General features: G+C 36.2%; 1 protein-coding gene across 6 annotated transcripts in view; it reads right to left on the bottom strand.

The window, feature by feature from the left end:
* Positions 1 to 3908: 3908 nt before the first annotated feature.
* The window catches only part of LOC132484449 (membrane cofactor protein-like), a 57206-nt gene continuing 37509 nt past the window's right edge, over positions 3909 to 23605 (bottom strand). Inside the window, exons 9-16 of one of the 6 annotated variants that reach the window (XM_060090977.1) lie at positions 23042 to 23086; positions 22886 to 22930; positions 20842 to 20892; positions 14462 to 14512; positions 12931 to 12966; positions 12368 to 12428; positions 8900 to 8957; positions 6156 to 6240 (exon numbers count right to left, since the gene is read on the bottom strand). In XM_060090977.1, coding sequence (XP_059946960.1) covers positions 8906 to 8957; positions 12368 to 12428; positions 12931 to 12966; positions 14462 to 14512; positions 20842 to 20892; positions 22886 to 22930; positions 23042 to 23086 — 341 coding nt within the window. In that variant the 3' untranslated portion in view covers positions 6156 to 6240; positions 8900 to 8905. Of the gene's footprint in view, positions 6241 to 8899; positions 8958 to 11754; positions 11799 to 12367; positions 12429 to 12930; positions 12967 to 14461; positions 14513 to 20841; positions 20893 to 22885; positions 22931 to 23041; positions 23087 to 23605 lie in introns of all 6 variants that reach the window. The other 5 variants (XM_060090979.1, XM_060090976.1, XM_060090978.1 and 2 more) reach the window with 5 other exon arrangements.

Consider the following 23605-nt stretch of genomic DNA (forward strand, 5'->3'; position numbering starts at 1 on the left):
ATATAGTTTCATGAAATTGCCTAGCAGACTGGTGTGTCTACATTTTAGGGCAGTTTAAGAGTTTTCCTTGAACACAAGGAAAGCTACGTTTTGGGTTTATTCTAATGTGATTCTGCTCCACCCACCTTCTGATTGCATTCACCCAAGGAGCCATTAGAATCGTGATTTTCAGATCCCACCCCTACAGGTTCTGGTTATACTGCTGTAGAAGTGGGGTCTGGACATGTGTTTTCTGAAAGTTTCCCAGGGGATTCTACTGTGCAGTCAGGGTTGAGAGCTCCTCCTCTGGGTCTCGCTTCTACATAAAATGTGACCCGAGGACTCGTGGTGTTGGTGTATTTGTTTCTTGTGGCCACTTTCACAAGTTACAACAAACTTGGTGTCTTAGTCTCTTCGGGCTGCTATAACAAAACTCTACAGACAAGGCAGCTTATAAACAACAGGTTTACTTCTCATGGTTTGGAGGCTGGGAAGGCCAAGATCAAGGTGCTGGCAGATTCAGTGCCTGGTGAGAGCCAGCTTTCTGGTTTGTAGACAGTGCCATGTAACTTCCTGGGGCAGAGGGGTGAAGGGATTTGGGGTCTCTTTTTATCAGGACACTAATCCCATTCATGAAGGCTCCACAAAAATGACCTAAGCACTTCACAGTGGCCCCACCTCCTAATACGGTCACCTTCGGGTTAGGATTTTAAGGTAGGAATTTTGGTGGGACACAAACATTTACACAATAACTTGTCTAAAACAACACATCTGTATTCTTTTAGTTCTAGAGGTCAGAATCCGAAATTAAGTTATAGGCAGGGCCACACTCCCTCCAGATGCACTGTCAGAGAATCAGTTTCCTGGCCTTTTCTAGCTTCCAGAGCTGCATTCTTTGTCTTGTGGCCCTTTCTTCCATTCTCAAAGCCAGCACCATAGCATGCTGCATCAGTGGTCACATTGCCTTCTGCTGTAGTCAAGACTTGCTCTGCCTTCTTCTCTTGAGGATTAAATGTGATTACATTTAGGGCCCTACCTGGGGGCGATAATCTCCCCACCCAAAATCTCATCTGCAAAGACCCTTTGCATACAAAGCAACGTTCACAGGTTCCAGGTACTGCTTTCCCCTGGTATCTGAAAGTAGAATGTTCCTATGCAACCTTTCATAAGCAGATTTGGCATAAAGCATTGAAGCAAACGCCTAAGGACATACCTTGCAAAGGAATGCACAAAATAAATGGAGATAAAGCACAGATACTTTTAGACCTATGGCAGCTTGATGCTGAGATGCTGAGTGTAGTTCCCAGGAAGGAGCGTGGGGGTGCCACTCTCACCTCCTGTGTGGGCTGCCTGTAAAACAGCTCGCTGCAAAATAAATGCTGAATGATATTTTCGCTTTTCACTTTTTTTTTCATAAAAGCAAAAATCCTCTTTGGATTTCTTTTGATTAATGAAAACAGGTACCAATGTAGGTCTTTTGTAAAAGCACTAAGTGGCATAAAGTGGATTTTAAAAAGTAAGGTGATACTTGTATTATGACTCCAGTATCTCTGGAGGCCCTTATACAGCCTCCACAAACAGCAGTATGTGGAACACATACAAGTGCAGTACCTCGGGCCCCAGCCGAGGCCTACTGCTTCAAGAATCTGCATTTTAGCAAGATCATCGTGTGATTCACCTGCACACAAAAATTTGAGAAGCGTGGTTGTATGGGATCCTACCCAAGGATTCTCCAATAATTGAGTCCACGTCAAAGACAGATTGAAAGGAATATTTTTCCCTTGGATCCTTTTCAGGTGGCAGTGGGTGATCAGAAGACCAATCATTTTCCTGAACACCATGAACAGTGCTCATCTAAATGATAGTCGTCTCCAGAATTCTCAGTGAAGCCACAAACCCTAAGCACCAGGATGCCAGATGTCCTGATTCTTTCTGCTAGTTCTGCACAAGGCCTGCCATTGTGTCATACGTACGTACCTACCATAGTTGTTTCTAAAAGCTTCATAAAGGTGGTGAACAATAGAAACTTAGGTGACTGCCTGGCAATTACGAGTTTTACTATCCCAAACAAGTTTTCTTGGGCCGATAAGTCAGGAATCAGGGTGGGTAGTTTTCTCAATGTGATGCATACTTAAGGCAATTTTGGTCTCTTTCTGCTGTTATTTAAGCCAGAGGGAAGGAAAAATAGTTACTGACTGCAGACCCCAATATTATGCTCCTCCACATGTAAGCCATAAGGGACAGAGGTTAGCGCTTCTTCAAAAGTTAATTTCCTAGAAGGCAAGCAGAAAAGCGCTAGTTAATTAAAATGAAATTAAAAACGGTTTCTGGGACTCAGCAATGACTAAAATCTCTGAATAATGACAAAGTTTGAAAAACTAAGAAAGGCATGGTCAAATGCCCTAACAGTCCACAGGAGGGCAGCAGTGCTAATACTACAAAGGCGCACCACTTCATTCTAGGGTAACCTTTTCTGGATGGATGGGCCTGGAAATGTTGAAAGCAATGCAGCTTAGAAAAAAAAAATATATGTGTACACTCTCTCAATTTTGCATTGTTTCTGAAAGTCAATAGACTATGTTAAATCCTGCTCTTTGAGTACAAATATATAAAATTTTTAATATGCTAAAATATTCATTCTTGGTTACAATATTGTCAGCAATTACTAAGTTTTAGAATACCAGAGTTGCCTATTTTCCTTAAACCTAGAACATTCTTAAACAATTTAAATTCAAATTCCTGCCTACCTCGGCTCTCTTCAGAATTCTTGTAGAGGACTTTTATTGTTAGTCGCCTTAAAAGCTCTCCCTGTTTATTTTATGCCAATTTCAAAAATATATATATATATATACTATAGTCTCAAGTTAAAGACAAAATTTGATAAAATGCATTCTTTAGTTATAGTCAAACTAATTTTCATCCAGTGTTGATATTAGAAAGATTGCTTTTTGTTTTTGTTTTGTTTTGAAGCCACAGATAGCCTCTTTTGGTTAGGCAGGCAATAAGACCTTAATTCAAGTTTTAGATATTTTCTGATTTCTTTATAGGCTGAATTACAAAACCATGATTTTATTCTGTAAGTATAAGCATTCACCTTATGTCTTTATAAGTTCACGTGTCGAAGCAGACTCTGAGACTGGAGGACCACTAATGCAGAGGTTCTCACACTTAGCTGCATATTAGAATTACTTGCCCAGGCCACGCCCTAGGTCAATGACATGACAAATTTTGGGGGCATGGGACCCAGGCATCAGTAAAAGTCTCCAGGGGATTCCAGTGTGCAGCCATGGTTCAGAAACATGTTATGCTTTCATGGTGGGGACTTGGGTTTTTAATTAGCCACACCCACGCATTAAAGTGATGTGGAAGATATGTCTTCTCCCACACACATAGATACAGATACTTGAATGTGGTGAACTCAAGGCCAGGAAATAATGAAGGCTGAGAGCTGGGCAGAAATCAGGAAGTGCTGCACAGAATGGGCTCTGTGAGCTGGGCCTTGGAAGAGGCCCAGGATCGGACGGACAGGACCACAGGCGCTTCAGCCAATAGTGAACCAGGAATACAGCAGAGAGCACAGGACGGATGGTCTGGCTTGACTGAGAGCAGGTTACCTGAAGTGTTGCAGAAAGAGAAGGCTTGGGAAGAAAAGTTGGGAATTAACTGTAGAAAGCTTTCAAGTATCTTTCATGAAATGGACTTTATGCTGTGGGTAACGGAGGTAGGACTGAGCACCTTTGAGCAGGGGAGGCATGTGACCCCTGCGGAGGGGAGAAGCCTGGACATGTTTAAGTTAAGGCTCTGAGATGGGAGGGGCAGGAGTGGTGACTGTTGGAGGGGAATGCTTACAGAAGGTGGGCCCTGAATAGAAGCGTACTCCGATTTGAGATAAAACACACTGGAAATAAATGCATTATCACAAATGAAACTTCTCCATAACGACATTTTATTTTTTTAATAGATCTGAAGGTCCAATTCTCAAAATGCAGTTTTAAGAAACCTTTAAATTCAGATACGCTTTTCCCTCTCTCATTTAAATAAACATTTCTAGAGAAAAATGGTGTCCCCATATATTTGACAAATTATTTGACAAACAGAACATAATCGATATGTACACACATACTTCAATCTTACATATAAATATATTAAATTAGAAAAACTAATTTTGAAGTGGAAACTATACTATGAAAGTCAATTTATTTTGGTAAGCGTAATAATCTTTGGTTGAAAACACTTCTTTGAGGATTTTAAAAATATGTACTATAGTCACCCCCTTGCTTCTAAGCAAGTGCTAGATTCTCAAAAATTATGTGGAAAAGGGTACAGCAAAACTTCAACTCTATATTTATCTCAGAATTCCTGAATTTATTCTCCTCAAAGTTATCTCCCTAAAGTGCCTCATCAGAGACTACAAAGGGAAGGACCACTTACATGGCCTTACAAACATGTCCTTAGGGAGTAAAACAATATTTACTCCGGTTCACTCTTGATTCTTTATTCATATATTTCTAAGGCAACGTTTCTTTGGCCCAATTTGTGCTACTACTATAAAAGTGTGAAACAAAACATGTAAAAATGTAATTGGAGTTAGAGAGACAGTCCCTCCTCTTTGGCCACTGGCTCATTTGAAGGAGGCGCTGCCTGGTGTGAGGACAGAGAAGAGGGCTGGGATCTGTCCCACCTGAGCATCAAGAGCTACCTTTGTTGTTTCCTCTTCCTGTCCCTTTGCATGACCTACAGCAAATCCACAAAGTTAAGTTTGCTTTTCTGAAATATGGGGCTTCATTTTTACTCTGCCCTTTACAGATGAGGTGAGACTCAGATTCTGATGCAACTTGAGGTTATCTGATGAATTTATTCCCTACAAAACTGCCTACATTCAGATGACATGTTTAAAGTAAGACATCTCTTTATTCAGGTGGGGAGAGAAAAACAGAATTTAGAGTGGATTCTAATTCTCTTAAAGAGTGGAATTCTTTTTAAGAAAACTACAAGCCCACAGTGTTCACTTTGTCCTGAGCTGGCATTCCTGCTATGGGTGTTAGAGCCCTCTAACTTTGTACAGAAGCATGCAACTGATGCTGAATTCTTCTTGATTTCTTAGACTGGTTTATTGTTATTAAAAGGGGCAAAGAACAAATGCCAGAAATAAACTTTATAGCATCTCTAAATCACCAAGAGGTTACAGATTTTTTAAAATAGTATTTTAACCTATTAACTGTAAGAGTACTTTCTGGTAATATTCTTAGTTAAGGAAACCAAACTTTTATCATAAACAATATATAATTCATATTTTGGGATTGTTGAAGAATGAATCGTAAGAGTTGGCAATCATCTTTGAACAGAAAAGATTTCAAAATCACTTTCTTTACAAATGAAATGTAATGTCATTTTGAATTATATTTCTCTGAGTTTGGAGATTTTATAGAAAAAATATTTCCCCACCTTAATACTAGTGGGGATACTGTGTTGACTTGCCCTATAAATACAAGCATTATTTAAGGAAAAACAAGCAAGATATTCAAACATAAATTCATACACATTTCAAAGAAGCATTAAACGATGGTGACTATACTTCAGCCACATTAAAATGTTAGCACCATAGCTTAACAGTTCCATTCCTGACAATGTAAGAATCTAGCAAATAATTTTTATAGATTTTTTTCTTTCAGTATTGAAATATAACTGACATATAACACTGCATAAGTTTAAGGTGTACAGCATGATTTGATCATGTATATATTGCAAAATGATTACACGATAAATTTAGTTAACATCCATCACTTCATGTACCTACAAAAAATTTTTTTTCTTCCATGTGATTAGAAGTTTTAAGATCCACTTTCTTAGCAACTTGCCAATATACAATACAGTGTTACTAACTGTAGTCACTAATCTGTACATTACATCCCAGTACGTTTTTATCTTATAATTGGAAGTTTACATTTTCTGACCGCCTTTACTCAACCGCCACCCCCAGCCCACCACCTCTGATGAAGGCAAATCTGATTTCTTTTTCTGTAAGCTTGGTTTTTTGGATTCCACATATAAGTGAGATCATACAGTATTTGTCTTTCTTTATATGACTTATTCACCCAGCATAATGCCCTCAAGGTCCATCTGTATTGTCTCAAATGGCAGGATTTCCTTCATTTTCATGGCTGAATGATACATGGGTTTGTGGAAACCATTTAGTTCATCTACTCTGCTGGAGTGGTTGCCTTATCCTGGTAAGCGCTGTATGTAGCAATACCTTCTTTCCTACGAAGCAAGGTTAGAAAATAGGGTCAGACATGAACATAATTAAGTACATAAATTAAATTCCAGAAGCCCATTTAGAACATAGACAATTAAAAAAAAAACTATATACTAGTAAGAGTCACTGAACTAGGAATTAAATGATTCTTTTAAAATAATTCCAATGTTCAACCAGTCTCACTCTAGAAACCCTTCTTCTATTGCTGTATTGTAGTTTTGATTCTCTCCAAGACAAGAAATAGAGCAGTTGCATATACTTAGTAAATATTCCCTTATCTTAATTTAGGGCTAATGGGGAAGACTACAGAGAAACACACATTTTCCTAATATTGCGATTTAAAATCTAGCTCTGAGATGAAACCTTTAAACAGCTAATGATTCCAGCAGCGTTCAAGATCAGTGAGGAATGCCTCATTTACCCCTCACAGTCAAGGAAAATCATGTGTTCTGGTTGGAGAGTCTCCTAAGTAACTAAAACTCACATAACACTTTTTTTTTTTTTTTTTTTGTAACAACAGACATCTTTCTAAACTCTGTTATTCAAGTCCAGTGTTTTCCAAAGAAATATAATGCGAGTCACAGAGGTAATTTTGAATTTTCTAGAAGCCACATCAAAAAAAGGATAAGAAGCAGGAAAATTAGTTTTAACATATTTTACTTAACCCCATATCCATGGATTGTACATTCCTTTGCAGTAAGTCTTTGAATCTGGTGTGTAGTGTGCACTGAAGCTCATCTTACGTAGGATGAGCCACTTCTGCCGTCCTCGGCAGCCACTCAGGGCTACTGACTCTGGAGCTGGAAAACGCAGTTCCAGTCCCTGCTTAGGAAACTGACTACGATCAACAGACTACAACCAAATATGGACCAGTCGGTTATTTACAGTATGCCTGCCCCAGCAAACACTTCAGGGTGCCGACCCCATGTAAGAGCTAACCGTGTTAATTCTGGAGACTTTCACATTTCTCTTGGTGGGGGAGGCATCACGATGAACCAGCACCGTCACAGCACAACACTTGTTATATAGCAGTTTCCTCAGGACTATTCTGGAGAGTGATTCAATACTTAGGCCTATCCTGAATCCTCTAAGACCACTATATTTTACTATTTTTTGAGGTCAATCCTTTTTTTTTTCTGTAGTAGTGAAATACTTTTCTCTAAGTAGAATTCTAAATAGAAATCCAATATATGAGAAGGATAAATAAGCATGAATATAAAATTCTTCTTTTTTTTTTCAGCAACACCCCTCAGGTTGCGGGATCTTGGTTACCCGACAAGGGACTGAACCCATGCCCCCTGCAATGGAAGCGCGGAGTCCTAACTACTGGACCACCAGGAAAGTCCCTGCATTAATATAAACTTAAAGAAACATTAATTTGATATAGCAACAAAGCTATTTGAAGATGATTAAAATGTGAAAGTGAATTATTGTACTAATTACAGTTATGTCATATTACCTTCAGCATTCATTAAGTTCACTTCAAGTGTTTACAGACAACTTTAAGCTCACGGCCCATCTGAAAACTACTTTCCTGGTTGGCTTTAGCCTCAAAGGAATCCTAAGAGAACCAAGCAGATACATAGGGCTGGGTAGGCCCACAGTGCCATTCTAGTTGGTATGTTTTGCCTTCCCCTTTGCCCCTGTGATCAAAGTCACCACTTTGCTTTTACTAAGAAATTGCCCTTCTTATTGGCCATTCTAGAATCTGCTCCCAAACTCATGACTGTAACCTAGGGTAGCGCCTCACATTATAAGTGGTGGGAAACATAACTCCTCTTTTCCTGGCCATGCAGATACACATTCTGGCACAAAAAGAGGAACATTCAGAGACAGAAGGTAGAGGGGGTTAAATGGCTTAAGGCAATGCATTTCATAATTTTCCAAAATCTGAGGATCTTTTGCTGGTGGTGGTTTCTCTTTTTTTTTTTTTTTTGCGGTACGCGGGCCTCTCACTGTTGTGGCCTCTCTCGTTGCGGAGCACAGGCTCCGGACACGCAGGCTCAGGGGCCATGGCTCACGGGCCTAGCCACTCCGCGGCATGTGGGATCTTCCCGGACCGGGGCACGAACCCGTCTCCCCTGCATCGGCAGGCAGACTCTCAACCACTGTGCCACCAGGGAAGCCCGGTGGTTTCTCTTTTATATGTTAAAAATATCCTGGCCAAGGGAAACAGATAAATGCCTTTAAATAATTAATATTTACAAGTGGAAATTGAATATCTTTACAAAATTAAGTGAAATGTATTTTGGTTTCTGTCAAAAAACCAAAATGAACTTAAAATGAACACATTCTGTGATTATTTCCCATTGGGCTAAAGAATTCCCCCAGCTTTGGATTCATAGCTGCTAGAAGGTAGAGGAGCTAGACAGTCTGATGAAAGGACATGGGGGACGTTACTCTGTTGGCGCCTATATCAAAGCAAGAGCCTGTCAATGCACATTATTTTACATTAAAACAGGGAAGGTAGGAGAAAACATCAATAATCTAGCAAAGGGAACAGGAATTCAAATGTCCTCTTGGATGTCTACTGCCCACTTATCTTAGTTCAGTTTATCAATATCTAAATATTATTGAATATTTTTCAGAAGAAAGGACATCTCTGAAAAGAAACGCAACAGAAAGCAGATACCTTTTAATGATAAAAGCAAACCTTTCTCTCACCTTTTCTCAGAGAGAAATAAAATTTACTTGTCTGTGGCTTTCACCAGTTAGGTATGTGCTGAACAAAGGAAGGGAACAGGGATGAATAAAATAGTGACGTCAAACCAAAAGGAAGGAAGAGTGGCATAAAAATGGGATAAAATCAATGATGGAGAAGGGAAGTAAAGCTGACAATTAGGTTCATAAATTATGGCTCTCCTGATTCTCATTAGGAACCTGAAACAGGAACTTGGTGCAAGAAGCTACTTTAAGTCTTACAGATCATCCAGCAGATAAACAGATTCTAAATTTGTGTGCAATCTGTTTACCTCTGAAACCTCTTAGCCTGAAGTGAATAATGTAAACTCTCTTTCACAGAATAAGATTGTATGAGGAGAAATGGTCCTGTCTCTAGCACCTTAGATTTTGAGGCAATACACAGAGCATGTATTAATTCCATGTAATACTGTCTCAGAAATCGATTTTATGACATCATACATTTTCAGATGGATCTTTTGCATCGAGGACAGTTTCTTCCTGTGGCACAATTGTTTTCACCTAAGGGAAGATCTCTGTAAAACTTATTATATGACTTCCCATTTTTCTAGGATGGACCTAAGTTTTGTAAATATGCTCTCTCAGCTGTTACAACATCGTTGTTATTTACTAGTTTTTGTCTAAAATTTTTTAAAGCCTTTGTTCAATGCTCAAGAATTTGAGAACCAGGTAGAAAAATGTTCAAGTTAATTTGACCATTCAAGTTTTTACCCATGTCATTATACTCCCCACCACCTGAACTGGATTCACCATTTATATTATATCCAAAAAAGCTTCAGTAATATTAATTTAAGCAGACAGCTTAAAAATTACAGTTACTGGATCAGCCATTATTAATATAACATTAAAATACTTTAAAATTACACCAAATAATAAATATCCTTAATGGAAAAAAAGAAAAAGTACTCAGTCACCGTTACTAAAATACATAAATTATTGCAATAATTCTAATGAACTTAAAAAAACTCTCACTTATCCAGTGATGATTTAACCCGAGTAGAGAAAATCATGCATTTATGAAAAAAATATTCACAACAAATAATTGAAAACATTAATGTAAACAAAAGGTATCTTTTTTGGAACCACACAGTCAGGACATGCAAGACAGGACTCAAGCAATAGCAAAGGAGAGGGCAAGGGCTGTGGATTCCAAGGCTGGAAAGTTTGGTGGAAGAGTTAGTTAAGAAAGGAAACTGCAAGGGAAAAGGAAGGAGGGTGTAGATGGAGCCCATCAGACCAACTGGGATCCTTATTCTATTCTTAGTTGAGAGCTAAGAAACAGGAAACTATAACAGAGTACTTTAACCCTGTGGTCATATTTCATCAAAATTTAATGGTCTTAAAAATGACTACTTATACTATTTTCATGCTTTGGTATAAATATTGTAGCAGGGTAATTGTGTTCCCAAATTATCATAAATTCAAGTTTATATCAAATCCATTTTGTATCAAGTTTTAACAGCAAATGTGTGTTCTTTTGTTTTGACCGCACCACGAAGCTTGCAGGTTCTTAGTTCCCCAACCAGGGGTTGAACTCCAGCCCACGACAGTGCAAGTGCTGAGTCCTATCCACTGGACCGCCAGGGAACTCCCATTAACAGCAATTCTGGATTATTGTGCCTGGTATCCTGCTTCCAGAGTTAACCCTAGGAATAGAGAAGCAACTGCCTACACTTTACAGTCTTGTAAAGGAGTTTCTAAAGCAACAAAAGCAATTTGGGGGGGGGGGGTGAAATATGGACATTAAGCAATGTAAAGAATATAATAAAAATATTTACCTTTTTAAAAGAAAGGCAAACTAAAGCTAGGTATTACTTCACATTCTTTTAAAAAAGCATACACATAAATGAGGAGTCTTTAAAAAAATCCAATAATCTTAAACAGGTAAAACATTTCCCAATAAGCTTGATGGTGTTTCTTCAAGTTAAAGAGCACAGGCATATCAGTAATGGTCTACACCCTGGTTTCTCAAAGTGTAGTCCAGGCCCAGCAGCATCATCACTTGGGAACACATTAGAAATGGGATCTCAGATCTGTAATGCTACTGAAACTTTAACCTGGGGGATACGATGCTCAGATAATTGTTTGGCTTTCATTAACTGGTAGCTAGAGAGAGTTTTTGGTTGATACTTGTTAGGGAACCTTATTTTGGTGTAGTGATGTTTTAAGCAAAGAAGGGGAGTGAGGAGCAGAGAGCTATTTTGTTTTGCTTTCTTGAGAGGTTATTTCTAGATAAACCTTTTAGACTTGTCAAATATTTCACTGATAGTACTTCCTTCTCAGATTGCTGTGTACATGTAATTTTAAAAATATACTGCTGATAGAGAAATCAAATATGCATACTATGTGTTCTACAAGTATAAGATTTAAGATTCAAATGAAGGCACTGTGGATCTTTTTAAAAGATAACCAAGAAATATAAAAAAAGTTTGAGCTCTTTATGAGTGACGAATGTACTTTTATTATGTCGTCCAAACCCAGTGATTAATATAAAAGGAATATATATCATAAAGCCATGAATACCAATTGTTGTTAATTATTAGTTTGATTTCAAAGCTATTTCCAAAGCAATAGGGGGAAAAAATCACTAAAAGTCAGAAATATCAAAGCACTTAATCTTGGTCTATGCTCCAGTTTTATTCTCAGTCTTTCATTAGATTTTAAATTATTTCATTAAAATTTAAGATGATGTTTAAAAATTCTATTCTCCTTAGAAGCTATGTATTTGTACCTTTTCTTTGTCAATTTTAAGTCCCCCCTCCTTATTTCATTTTTATAGATAAAAAGACAGAGTTCATGAAGTGCCTTATAAATCTTACCCTCTCAGCAACTTTTAGTTTAACCCCATCAGTTTTACTGCAACCTAGTAAATTAAGAGAACATAAGAGGGAAATCAAATAGTGTTGCCTTAAATTCCCCAGTTTAACTTGTATGAATAACAAATCTAAGAGAAAGCACAGCGGGCATCTGAATGAGCCATCTATGTCGCTCTTTACTACTACCTCAGTTATACAGACAACTGAACATTTTCACCATAAAAATTACAGTGACGACAGCTGTCAAAGTCTCCACAGTGAACCTTTTTATAATATTTAATCTTGGCCATTAGTCCAATCGAGGACGTTAGGTACACCTAGGATAGAGAAAGCCCCCAAATGTTCCATGATTTACTACAGCACTTAAACCTCAAATCCCACAGGAATTTTTCTTACATCATAATTAGCTGAAGCAACCTGCACAGATTACTCTTGTTGCAATGATATTGAAAGCAGCTGAAAACGTTTTTAGTAAAGAAATGTAATTCAGACAACACACTCATGCAGGTGCATTTTTTGAAAAAACAACATGCAATACATACTACAAACCAAAACTGCACAAAACTATGTCAACTGTGAGAAGGACCAATAAATTAAAAAACATGCTTTAATTTACCCTTTCTTCTTTTTGCCAAAACAGAAGCAGATGCTGCAGACAACTACTCCAACGCCAAAAACTACAAGAAATCGGGAAACAAATGATATGTAACTGTGAAAAACCATTGCCAAGATTCAAAATCTAGCAGAAGAAATAAACGATGGTCAGATTTCCATGGCCAGAAAATGTTATCTTATCTAAGCACATATACATTTACATTCCATCTGGACTCTTCAGTATCAATGCAATTCTTTGCATTAAACAGTACAGAGTAAGTCAGAGAAGAGTCCTTGATTAATTGAGAAAATTACCCAAAGCATATTTCGGATGCAAGCTCATATGAGTAATGATCTTGAAATAACTTGTATTATTTAGAGTTTGTTAGTAACTGGACATGTAGAATACAAAGGAATAGACAAACAATAATACAAGGTAGTGTATTATATAAAAGGTCAGGTTTTTCCTGTTTTACTTAATTTCAAGCTATAAAGCCACAGAAATAGAAAAATCTTTTAAAAAACTATTGCACTTCTTCAGAGTAATGTGTTGATTTAATTGGTATCAAAGTTTGGGATACGTACGTGCACCAATGACAATTGCAACAATGATTCCTGCACCTGAGAAAAAATGAAAACAGTTTGGGAGATAATTAAGTACCTAGGGGTCTCCAGGTAGCAGCTGCATTTTAATTTGTTCAGATCATCTATAACTACAAAGAAAAAATTATCAATCTAGTTTTAGCATGACTGCTAGTGCTTCCAGGTTATTTTGATCACAGAACCCTTCTAATCACATTCCAGGGTTAGGACACACCTTGTGAAACTCCTAACAGGAACCTCACTTTTCATTGTTGTATGCTGTAGCTACCACACCAGGTTATTTAGTAAAGGTAACTAAGACAATTAGAATTTACTAGTTTAGAGGAAAATCATTTTAGAAACGTAGTAGCCCACTATAGTTCGTTTAGTTCAACATTCAGTCTTTTATTACTTATGATTTTGTTAGAAATTTAACATATATTTTTTTCCCTAAGTGGGTCTGTAGAATAAGTCATAGAGTGCTATTAATCTATCATATAGATGTTATTTGCAGAGTCTTCACAAACAATACATCATTGTATCATCACAGCTCCTATTCCCCTTTCCCCCCAGATTAAGACATAGTCCTACAAGGAGATTTGCTCTAAGAATGTAAAGGGAACACCAGGGCACATGGATAAAAACTATGCACAGAAACATAAGCATGCATTTTTGACTATCCAGAGAGCAATAAATAATACTACCAAATCTAAATTCTTAGAAATGTTTGTCAGTAGTACCTCTGCTTCTAAACTGCCATTACTTTTATTATCTATAACTCATAGCATAAAATGTCATGTTTGGCTCTGCTTTTTTTATTTCATAAATATTATCAAGTGTAAGCTTCTTGAGATGGCACTGGATTCACTTGACACAGTGGCAATTTGACCAGTTTTCAGAGGGAAAACATAACAAGCCTAAAGTACACTTTATAAAAAGATTAACTTTACTAGTCTAAAGTAAAGTAATAGCTATTTTTCTTCATTTCCTTATCAGTAAATCTTTATATTTCATTTAACTGTCATAACTATACTTCATCAAGCTCTTTAACACATATGTGTGAACTATGTAAGCCAACATTAAGTGTGCTACCCCAGCTTGATATAGAAAAACTAACCCAACTAGCAGTACTTTAAGGCTTGTATATACAAGGTACCAGTAGAAAGAAAATTTATCTAAAAATTGCCATTACAAAGTAACACTATCACATGGAAAACAAGCTGTGTTTTATATATATTAAACTACATATAACCGTATTATTTAAGAAAGTAAACTTATCATGCTAGGAAGCCTAAATTGGGGAACCTCTTAAAAACTGTATTACCCACATGTGCCTATACATAGTACCACTTATATCTGTCATGGTATCTTCACCTTTAAAATTACTTAAAATGTACAATTTTACAATTACACATTGAACAATTATCACCAATTTGTGACATGTTGTCTCTTTTCTAACTACAGATAGCGGTAATATTTCCATGTTGAAAACTAGGGCCTCATGATGCAGGGTTATTAACAACCAAAATAATACCTAAACTCTCAGCATCTTTAGGTGGTGTTTCATCACTGGGACTGGGATATCCTAGAAAAAAGGAAAAAAATGGAAGTTAAAAAAAAGAAGGAGAAAAAACAATAAAGCTTAAAGTCCTCTAAATTCATAGGTTTTGCTTTGTACAAAAACCCTTATAATTTCATTTTCCTTATATAAACTATATTAATGTTTCTCATTAAAAGAAGTATCAAAATATTATAAATTTATATTCAGTATCAAAGCATTCTTCTTCCTGTCCAGTAACATTTCCTGGGACAATATTCTGTGGTATAGCAAACAAATTTATCATTAGTGTATTGTCAGAATTATCCTATGGATTCAATGTGATTATACTTAAAACTAAAATTAAGAAAACAATCCCATTTACAATCAAATCAAAAAGAACAAAATACCAAGAAATAAGTAGGTAAAAGACCTATATTCAGAAAACTATAAGACACTGATGAAAGAAATTGAAGACAACACAGATGGAAAGATATACTGTGCTTGGATTGGAAGAATTAATATTGTTAAAATGACCATACACCCCAAGGTAATCTACAGATCCAATGCAATCCCTATCAAAATACTAGAAAACATAATTCTAAAATTTGTATGGAAACAAAAAGACCCCGAATAGCCAAAACAATCTTAAGAAAGAATAACAAAGCTAGAGGTATCACACATCCTGACTTAAAACTACGCTACAAAGCTAAAATAATCAAAACAGTATGGTCCTAACACAAAAACAGACACATAGAACAATGGAACAGAAGAGAGAGCACAGAAGTAAACCCACACCTATATGGAAAATTATCTACAACAAAGGAGACAAGAAAACATAATGGGGAAGAGACAGCCTCTTCAATAAATGGTGTTGGGAAAATTGTACAGCAACATGAAAAAGAATCAAACTGAACTACTTGCTCACAAAATATACAAAAATAAACTCAAAATGGATTAAAGACTTAAATGTAAGACCTGAAACCATAAAACTTGTAGAAGAAAACATAGCAAATACCCTTTTTTTTAGCTTTAGCCTTAGCAATACTTTTTTGGATGTCTCCTCAGGCAAGGGAAACAAAAGTAAAAAAACCAAATGGGACTACATCAAGCTAAAAAATGTTTGCACAGCAAAGAAAACTATCAACAAAACAAAAAGACCACCTATGAATAGGAGAAGATATTTGCAAACAATATATCTGACAAGGGGTTAATATCCAAAATATACAAAGAACACATACAACTCAACATCAAAACAAAACAAAGAACCCAATTTAAAAATAGGTAGAAGACCTGAATAGACATTTTTCCAAAGAAGTCATACAGATTGCCAACAGGTACATGAAAGATGCTCAACATCACTACTCATCAGGAAGTACAAATCAAAAGCACAATGATATATCACCTCACACCTGTCAGAATGGCTATCATCAAAAAGACAACAAATAACAAATACCGGTAGGGATGTAGAGAAAAGGGAGCCCCTGTGTACTGTTAGTGGGAAAGTAAATTGGTGCAGCCACTATTGAAAACAGTATGGAGATTCCTCAAAAAATTAAAAATGGAACTACCATACAAGCCAACACCGGGTATTTATCCTAAGAAAATGAAAACACTTATTCGAAAAGTATATGCACCCCTATGTTCACTGGCACATTATTTACAATAGCCAAGATACGGAAGCAAACTAAGTGCCCATCCATAGATGAATGTTACTTTGTTAAAGTTTCCTTGTATTACAGATTGGATCCTAAATTGGTTTTAAGCCCTCCTGTACACACGCACTACATCTTCTTTATCCATATATATACATATATAAACACACACATTCACACATACAATGGAATAAAAAGAATGAAATCTTGCCAATTGCGACAACATGGATAGACCTAAAGGGTATTATGCTAAGTGAAGCAAGTCAGACAAAGACAAATATTATATGATTTCACTCATATGTGGAATCTAACAAAACAAATAAACATAACTAAACAGAAACACAGTCATACCTAGAACAAACAGGTGGCTGCCGGGAGGAGAGAAATAGATGAGAGAGATTAGGAGGTAAAAACTTTCAGTTACTAAATAAATGAGTCATGGGTATGAAATGTAAGGTATGGGGAATATAGTCAATAGTTATGTAATATCTTTGTATGGTGACAGATAGTAACTAGACTTACCATGGTGATCATTTTGAAATGTATGAAAATATTAACTATGTTGTATACCAGGAACTAACATAGTGCTGTAGATCAATTATACTTCAAAAACAAACAAACAAACAAACAAACTCATAGAAAGAGATCAGATTTGTGGTTAATAGAGTCAGAGGGTGGGAGGAAAGGGGAATTGCATGAAGTCAGTCAAAAGGTGCAATCTTCCAGTTATAAGATAAATAAGTACCAGGGATGTAATGTACAACATGATAAATATAACTAACACTGCTGTATGTTATGTAAGAAAGTTGTTAAGAGAGTAAACTCTACAAGTTCTCATCACAAGGAAAAAATTTTTTTCTAGTTCCTCAATTTTGTATTATATAAGATGACGGATGTTCACTGAACTTACTGTGGTAATCATTTCATGATGTATGTAAGCCAAATCATTATGATGTACAACGTAAACTTTATACAGTGCCATATGTCAATTATATCTCAACAGAACAAAAAAACTAAAAGGTACAAGAGGGCTTAAAAACAATTTAGAATCTGATTTGTAATAGAAGGAAACTTTAACATAATAAAAACAATTTATAAAAAAGCCATAGCTAACATCATATTCAATGGTGAAAAACTGAAAGTTTTTCCCTTAAGATAAGAAACAACCCAGGATTCCTGCATTTGCCATTTCTATTCAACATAACACTGGAAGTTCTAGACAGAGCAATTAGGCAAGTACAAGAAATAAAAAGCGTCCAAATTGGGTAAGAAGAAATAAATTATCTCTGTTCCAGATGATATGATCTTATAAAAGGACAACTCTAAAGATTACACACACACACACACACAAACACACACACGCACCTGACAGAACAAATAATTCAACAAAGGTGGATGCAGGCTACAAAATCAACAAACAAAAATCAGTTGCATTTCTATACATGAGCAATGAACAATCCAAAAAGGAAATTAAGGAAACAATTCCATTTACAATAGTATCAAAAAGAATAAAATACTTGGGAATAAACTAACCAAGGAAGTGCAACATTCATCGAGTGAAAACTACAAAACATTGCTGAAAAAAAATTAAAGACATAAATAAATGGAAAGACATCCTGTGTTCATGGGTTGGAAGACTTAATATTATTAAGATGCTAATACTACAGAAAGCAATCTACATATTAAATGCAACCCCTATCACCATCTTGAAAATCCATTTCGCAGAAACAGAAAAATCAAACCTATAATTCATATGGAATCAAGTGACTAGCAATAGCCAAGAAAAACCTTGAAAAAGAAGAGCAAAGTTGAGAGGGCTCATACTTCCTGGTTCCAAAACATACTAAAAAGCTACAATAATCAAAACAGAGTGGTACTGGCATAGAAACAAACACACAGACTAATGGAATAGAGTAGAAAGCCCAGAAATAAACCCTTGCTTATATGGTTAAATGACTATCAACAGGGTGCTAAGAACATTCAATGGGGAAAAATGGGGAAAGGACAATCTCTTCAACAAATGGTTCTTGGAAAACTGATATCCACATGCAAAATAGTGAAGTTGGACACTCACATCATATACAAAAATTAATTCAAAAAGGATCATAGAACTAAACTTAAGAGCTAAAACTACAAGACGCTTAGAAGAAAACATAGAGGACAATATTCATGATATTGGATCTGGCAATGATTTCTTGGATGTCACACCAAAAACACAGGTAACAAAAGAACAAAGAGATAAATTGGACTTTACCAAAATTAAAAACCTTTGTGCTTCAAATGACACTACCAACAGAGTGAAAAGGCAATACACAGAATGGGAGAAAACATCTTCAAATAATGTATCTGATAAGAGATTAATATCCAAAATACATAATGAACTCCTAAAACTCAACAACAACAAAAAACCAATTCAAAAATAGGCAATGGACTTGAGTAGACATTTCTCCAAAGAAGATCTATAAGAGACCAATAAGCATATGAAAAGATGATCAATTACTAATCATTAGGGAAATTAAAAAATAGAAAAGCACAATGAGATACTACTTTACATGTATAGGATGGCTATTATAAAAAAACAGAAAAATAAGTGTTGACAAAGAGGTGGAGAAATTAGAACCTATGGGTATCACTGGTGAGGATGTAAAATGGTGCAGCCACTGAGGAAGACACTAAGTTTGTTCCTCAAAAAGGGAAACACAGAATTACCATATAACCCAATGTGTTATTCAGAATAGCCAAAAGGTGGAAACAACCCAAGTGGCTATCAACAAATGAATGGATAAACAAAATATGGTATATACAAATAATGCAATATTGTTCAGCCATAAAAGGGAATACAGTTCTGCTACATGTTACAAGAGGGACAAACCTTGAAAACATCATGCTAAGTGAAATAAGTCAGAAGTGATTCTACTTCTTGACCTAGAATAGTCAAATTCATAGAGATAGAAAGTAGAATATTGGTTACCAGGGCTGAGGGGAGGGAGAATGGAGGGTTATTATTAAATGGATATAATCTTTCATTTTGAGATGATGAAAAAGTTGTGATGATAGCTAGTAGTGATGTACTTAATGCCACTGAAATGTACACTTAAAATGGTTGAAATAATCAAAAAAAAATTTTATCTAGAAAAATTAACATAGAAAATAGCCTGAACATTTCTGAAAAGGATGTCTTCTGCCAGATATTAAAACATATCATAGTACTGCCATCAAAAAATCGACTTAGTGGGGGCACAGGAATGGACAGAGATCAAGGGAACAGAGAGAAGATTAGAACACCTATGACTTTATTTAATGTATGATAAAAACTGGCACTTCAAAACAGCTGTAGAGAAGACAACTTATTCAAAAAATAGTTCTACTTAGCCATTAGATGGGGTGGGTGGAATGGAGATGAACCTAATCTCATTCCACATACCATAATGAATTTCAGATAAAACAACGATTTAATGCAAATAATGCAATCAGGATGTATGGTTAAGATGTTTATATAATTTCAGCATGGGGAAGTCCTGAAGCTTTTATAAGAAGGATACACAGTCATAGCCATTAGGGAAAAGATCAATACACCCAGCTACCTATCAATGTAAAATGCACATGTAAATGACCACTGATAGGAGAATAGTTAAATATGGTATATATTAAAGTCATCATTAAAAAGGATGGGAGTAAATCTAAAAACAACCCCAATTCAAGATATTAAATGGAAAAAGTGAAAGTTTCAGAAAAATATGAGCAGCATAATGCCATTTTTGGTTAAGAAAAAATGCCCAAATATGTATAAGTACACATATAAAGATGTTGATGTACAGAAATAAAAAGATACCCTAAACTATTTTTTTTTTTTTTTTTTTTTTTGCGGTATGTGGGCCTCTCACTGTTGTGGCCTCTCCCGTTGAGGAGCACAGGCTCCGGATGCACAGGCCCAGCGGCCATGGCTCACGGGCCCAGCCGCTCCGCGGCATATGGGATCCTCCCAGACCGGGGCACGAACCCGTATCCCCTGCATCGGCAGGCGGACTCTCAACCACTGCGCCACCAGGGAGGCCCAAAGATACCCTAAACTATTAAGTGATGATTCAGGAAATGGACTAGAGAAAGAGGAGGAGAAGTAATCTTTTACTCTGTATGATTTCATAATGTTTGAAATTTTACAAATTAATATTCATTTACTATTTATGTAATTAAAAGTTATAAAAAGCAATATATATACCCAATAATATAAAATTTTAAAAGAAAACTGACTAGTAAATATAAGGCAAAAAAAAAAAAAAAAAAACCTAGAAAAAAAAGTTCATCTTAAACAGGCTTTGGTGAGTTCTGACAAATCAACAAGAAATATTTTAGAGGGCTTCCCTGGTGGCGCAGTGGTTGAGGGTCCGCCTGCCGATGCAGGGGACGCGGGTTCGTGCCCCGGTTCGGGAAGATCCCACGTGCCACGGAGCGGCTGGGCCCGTGAGCCATGGCCACTGGGCCTGTGCTCCGCAAGGGGAGAGGCCACAGCAGTGAGAGGCCCGCGTAACAAAAAAAAAAAAAAAAGAAATATTTTAGAAACCAAACAGAAAAATGAAAATAGGACATGAATAAATAACTGTACATGAAAAAAGCTCAGCTTCACTGATAATTAAATAAATGCAAATTAATATGTGACATCATTTTTCACTCATCACCCTAAAAAGTTCTAAGCAATATATGTAGAATAAAGAACTCCTGAACCTGGACGACTTGATCCCAGAGTCGTAGTTGGATGAGTAGTAGGCTTGGAATCTGGAAAAATAAATTTGATTCAATTCTCCAGACTTATCAATACAAAATTATGGATTTACTTTTGATTTTTTAAAAAAGATTATTTCTCAAATTGAATTATTTCTCAAAATGAAAAATACACATACTTCCTAAACTTTGCAATTCTACTTCTGTGAAGTTAACCTAAAATATATATTTACACAAGTACATACGAATGTATCCATAAGAATGTTCACTATGGGATGTTCACTATGGCTTTGTATTATATAATGGAAATCCTAGAAGTTAACTAATAATAAACCATAAAAATATGTGTTCAGAATAAAGACATGAATCTTTAAAAATATACCATCCACATAGTACCCTAGTACATAATTTGTATCCTTTTCTTTTCCACTTAGTATTTTGCCCACATTTTTTCATATTTGCATAATCATATCCACCTTATCACCAGTATATGTCACTAATGATCCTTTTCATACTCTCTAACTGATGATAAAAAATGACTGACAGTCTCATGAGGAATTCTGATTTTTGATATTTAAAAAAAAAATCCCTGTAGTTTACCTTCTTTATAAATTTGTCCTCACAATTCTCTCTTCTTCAAACACTAAACTGTATCAGTGTTTTATAAATCCTTTATAAAATGCTTATGGTCAACTCTTTCAAAAGAGCCTATCAACAAACACAGTATACCACAGTGCATAGTCCCGATAGGACCATGTGAGTAAACATGGATGGGTCAATATCATCCACCAAAAAAACACATTTTTCCCCCCAAAACTTCACAGCCCTCACCAAGGTACTCAAGGAGATTACTGGATACCAGGTTTACAGGAATTATAAAAAAAGGTGTTCTAATTACCATGTTAACATGAAAAATTCCCCTCAGCCCTTAAAATATTAGGACAATAGGAAGTAAACAAATTAAAAGCCAGTAGATGACATTTGTTTGAGTCATTAAACAATGGGACACTGGAACCTATAGAAATGATGTTACTTTAGTGAGCAGAGCCACACTGGGACCCTGAGTGCAGTCTGCCCAGGCTAATGCTCTTCCTCTCTTCCTCTTGTCTCTTGCTTCTGCTGCAACCAAAGAGAAGAAGCCAGAGATAGCAGCCCTGAAATCAGGAAGATAATTCCTTCCACCATAACAAAATAGTCTCTCAGGTCTTAGGCAGAGCAGCTAATCAGTAGTCCCTGCAGAACCAAACTGGTCACCGTCTGGGAAAAGAAACATAGTCCTAGACCCAGAAGATACCCTGTAAAGGTGCCAACAGATCACTTTTAAAATGAATAAATTGGGCCTCCCTGGTGGCGCAGTGGTTAAGAGTCCGCCTGCCGATGCAGGGGATACTGGTTCGTGCCCCGGTCTGGGAGGATCCCATATGCCGCGGAGCGGCTGGGCCCGTGAGCCATGGCCGCTGGGCCTGCGCATCCGGAGCCTGTGCTCCTCAACGGGAGAGGCCACAACAGTGAGAGGCCCACATACCGCAAAAAGAAAAAAAAAATAAAATAAAAAAAATAAAATGAATAAATTATCAATGTCGATGACACAGAAAACATACATGTTAAAAAACAGACGCCATGGACCTTCCTCTGCATTAATATTACTTTGAGTTATGCTGTAATGCATACAAGCTACCTTTAAGAGCTTTCTAGATAGATACCAGGCACTGTGCTAAGTGCTTTAAATGGATCCCATTTTAAATTTACTATCACTCAGTAAGGAAGGTTTTAAATCATCCACCAAAAAACCCATCTTTTAATCATTTTACATGTAAGTAAACATGTTTAAAGTTTACTTAACTTGCCACCTGCTTATATCTGCAGACTACTGCAAATAATTTTAAAGTCACTAAATGTAACAACTAAAATGGCTGTTAATATGTTCTTCTTCCTTTCATTCCTAAAATTGATGAATGAGTGTAAATCATAGGACTTTAAAAGATTTTGAAAAAAATCACAAGGAATGTAAAGGATTTTGAAATATATAAGCAGGAAGTTACTAGACCTGAGACACTGGGAACTGGAGGTTGGGAACTGGGAGGAGTTGACACTAGAAAACAAAAAAAATGTAGATTGGATCAAACACTTGGGAGTTACTGCTGGCATTTTCACCAGGAATTTAAAAGACTTCTGAAAAAATATATGTAGGTAGTTACTAAACCTGAGGCACTGGAAATTGGAGGCTGGGTACTAGGAGTAGTTGACTCTGGAAAACAAAATAATGTAGACTGAATAAAAAACTCAGGCATTATTATTTTCTTTTCATTAATATGAATTATGCCTTTCACTCTTATTTAGGTAAAACTTCCTATGCTTCAATTTACTCTGAAAAATCATTGCTATTCATTTTTACACGTAAAAAATGCCAAACAAGAGAAAGTTATACACATGTGTGATGTACGGGAAATGCTAAGACCCTATAAAGACATCCAAAATTGCAACAGCAGATTTCTTTGTGAATTTGAAGTCATACAACTATCACAGAAATGAATACAAGACAGTTAAATATGAAAATTGCTTCTTTTCTATTATTCTGTAAAATACCATCCACATAGTACCCTAGTACATAATTTGTATCCTTTTCTTTTCCACTTAGTATTTTGCCCACATTTTTTCATATTTGCATAATCATATCCACCTTATCACCAGTATATGTCACTAATGATCCTTTTCATACTCTCTAACTGATGATAAAAAATGACTGACAGTCTCATGAGGAATTCTG

The sequence above is a fragment of the Mesoplodon densirostris genome, chromosome 2, assembly GCF_025265405.1.
Source record: "Mesoplodon densirostris isolate mMesDen1 chromosome 2, mMesDen1 primary haplotype, whole genome shotgun sequence".
NCBI lineage: Eukaryota > Metazoa > Chordata > Mammalia > Artiodactyla > Ziphiidae > Mesoplodon > Mesoplodon densirostris.